Genomic DNA, 1,950 nt, shown 5'->3' on the forward strand with positions numbered 1-1,950 from the left:
GTTGTTTACTCGTCGGCGGCGGTGGCTGTCAAGAGGGACGATAAAGGAGGTACACGTAGCACTGAGAAGGAACGACGATGAAGAACACTTATGTGGTCGAGGACAAAACCAAAAGTGATCATTAACGGCCTGCGTAGCTGACCTATGATTGGGCAGACTTCTTACAGAGAAAGAACACCGGATAATTCCGGATGACCGAAAAAGGCCAAAGCAAGAACGGCCAAAGTGCCCCTTCTTGACAGTGGCCTTGGAGTCGGTTTTGATCTTCACATGTCAACTCCATGTACAGTACTCAGTAGTATATACACTATAGTTGCGACATTTGTGGTTGTTAAATTCCGAAAATGGTTGCAACAAATATCGCGAGTAATTCACCTGGTTAAATGAGTTTGGATTAGCCGGAACTTCAAGCTACAAAAGTAGCCTGAAGTTGTTATTTTGGTAAAACTTCACAGACTGTCAAGTTGGTTTTGACAACCAAAACCAACTTGAAGTTATCTTCGTTTTTGGATAACGTAAAATCTCAAACACCTTTCTCCGGTCAGTGTCATTTTCGCATTTCACTTCACCTCCGCTCAACGATCATGCAAGCGAACTCGGGCTTACTTGTGCGTGGGTTACTACTTCTGGCCTTTGTAGCGCTAGACATGGCGACGACAGCATCGCTGATGCCTCCGGTGCTTGAGAAGCGCCCAAAGAATGTACCCTTTGGCAAAGTCCCCGGCGAGAACCGCGGCGAGCAGCCGATGGAACCGACCATCTACCTCGAAGATCCGTACTATTACGTCCGCGACGACAATCGCTCCAACACGGAAATCTTGGACCACTTGAGGGCTGAAAACGCCTACACGAAGGCGGCGTTGAGCCACTTGGACGGTCTGCAGGATGAGTTGTACAAGGAGTTGCTCAGCCACGAGCCGGAAACCGACCAGACGGCGCCGTCCCCCCGTGGCGACTTTTTGTACTACTCGGGTACGGAAGAAGGCAAGGCGTACCGCATCTACTACCGCAAGCCTCGCTATGATGACGGCGCCGAGGAAATCTTGCTTGACGTCAACAAATTGGCGGAAGGCCACACGCAATTCAGGGTCGAAAAGGTCAAAGTGAGTCCTGACCACAAGTTGCTCGCGTACTCGGTGGACTTAACGGGCTTCGAAGCGTACGACGTTTTTATCAAGGTACACACGACTTGTTGCTCCATTGGGCACAAATTGCTGTGCCTGACATTCCGTTTCACACAACTTGCCACTATTTATAGATATATCCACCAGCTAGTGATGGCTTTTTCTATATTTTGCCCTTTTATGTTTAATTTGGATCTTTTAATTTAGGATCTGACCACCAACACCACGACCAAGGCTGTGGAAGGGTGCGATGGCACGATCGAGTGGGGTCGGGACGCTGAGACGCTGTTTTATGTGACGCCGGACGCCACCCGCCGCAGACACAAGGTGTGGTCGCATCTGGTGGGCGCGCCGCAGTCGGCTGACACGACTCTGTTCACCGAGGACGACGGATTGTTCCAGGTCTCCTTCCTCAAAAGCAGCTCTGGCCGGTTCCTTGTCATTGATACCTTCTCCGCAGAGACCAGCGAAGGGCACGTGCTCGATTTGCACGACCCCCAATCGTCCTTGGCTGTCGTCGCGCCACGAGTTCAGGTACACATAATATATATATATATATATTCGAGGCTGCTTGATATTCAACGTATCGTGTACAATTTCCAAGATATATATTTTAGTTGGGCCAAACAGCTGAGTTAAAGTACGATGGTCGTTGATTGGTTCAAATATCTCAAAAGTGTAAAGTGATTGGCTAGGACTAGCATGTTGTTCACTGTACATTGCCAGCTCTTTCTTGGCGTATACTAGTATTATGCTCCATATATATTAATATATTTTTCATGGAAATATTAATCGTTTGTGGTTGAATAGGGCGTGCTATACAAGG

At 48.4% G+C, this 1,950-nt stretch overlaps 1 protein-coding gene across 1 annotated transcript; it reads left to right on the plus strand.

Moving 5' to 3' along the window:
- Nucleotides 1–563: 563 nt before the first annotated feature.
- Nucleotides 564–1,780, plus strand: H257_14172 (hypothetical protein; the record flags this gene model as incomplete). The annotated part of the gene is made up of 3 exons (XM_009841927.1): nt 564–1,178; nt 1,332–1,658; nt 1,742–1,780. Exons 1-3 carry the CDS (start codon nt 585–587, stop codon nt 1,778–1,780), a joined length of 960 nt encoding a protein of 319 aa, XP_009840229.1. The 5' UTR covers nt 564–584.
- Nucleotides 1,781–1,950: the final 170 nt, after the last annotated feature.

This window comes from Aphanomyces astaci (genome assembly GCF_000520075.1).
Source record: "Aphanomyces astaci strain APO3 unplaced genomic scaffold supercont1.54, whole genome shotgun sequence".
Taxonomy (NCBI): Eukaryota; Oomycota; class Saprolegniomycetes; order Saprolegniales; family Verrucalvaceae; genus Aphanomyces; species Aphanomyces astaci.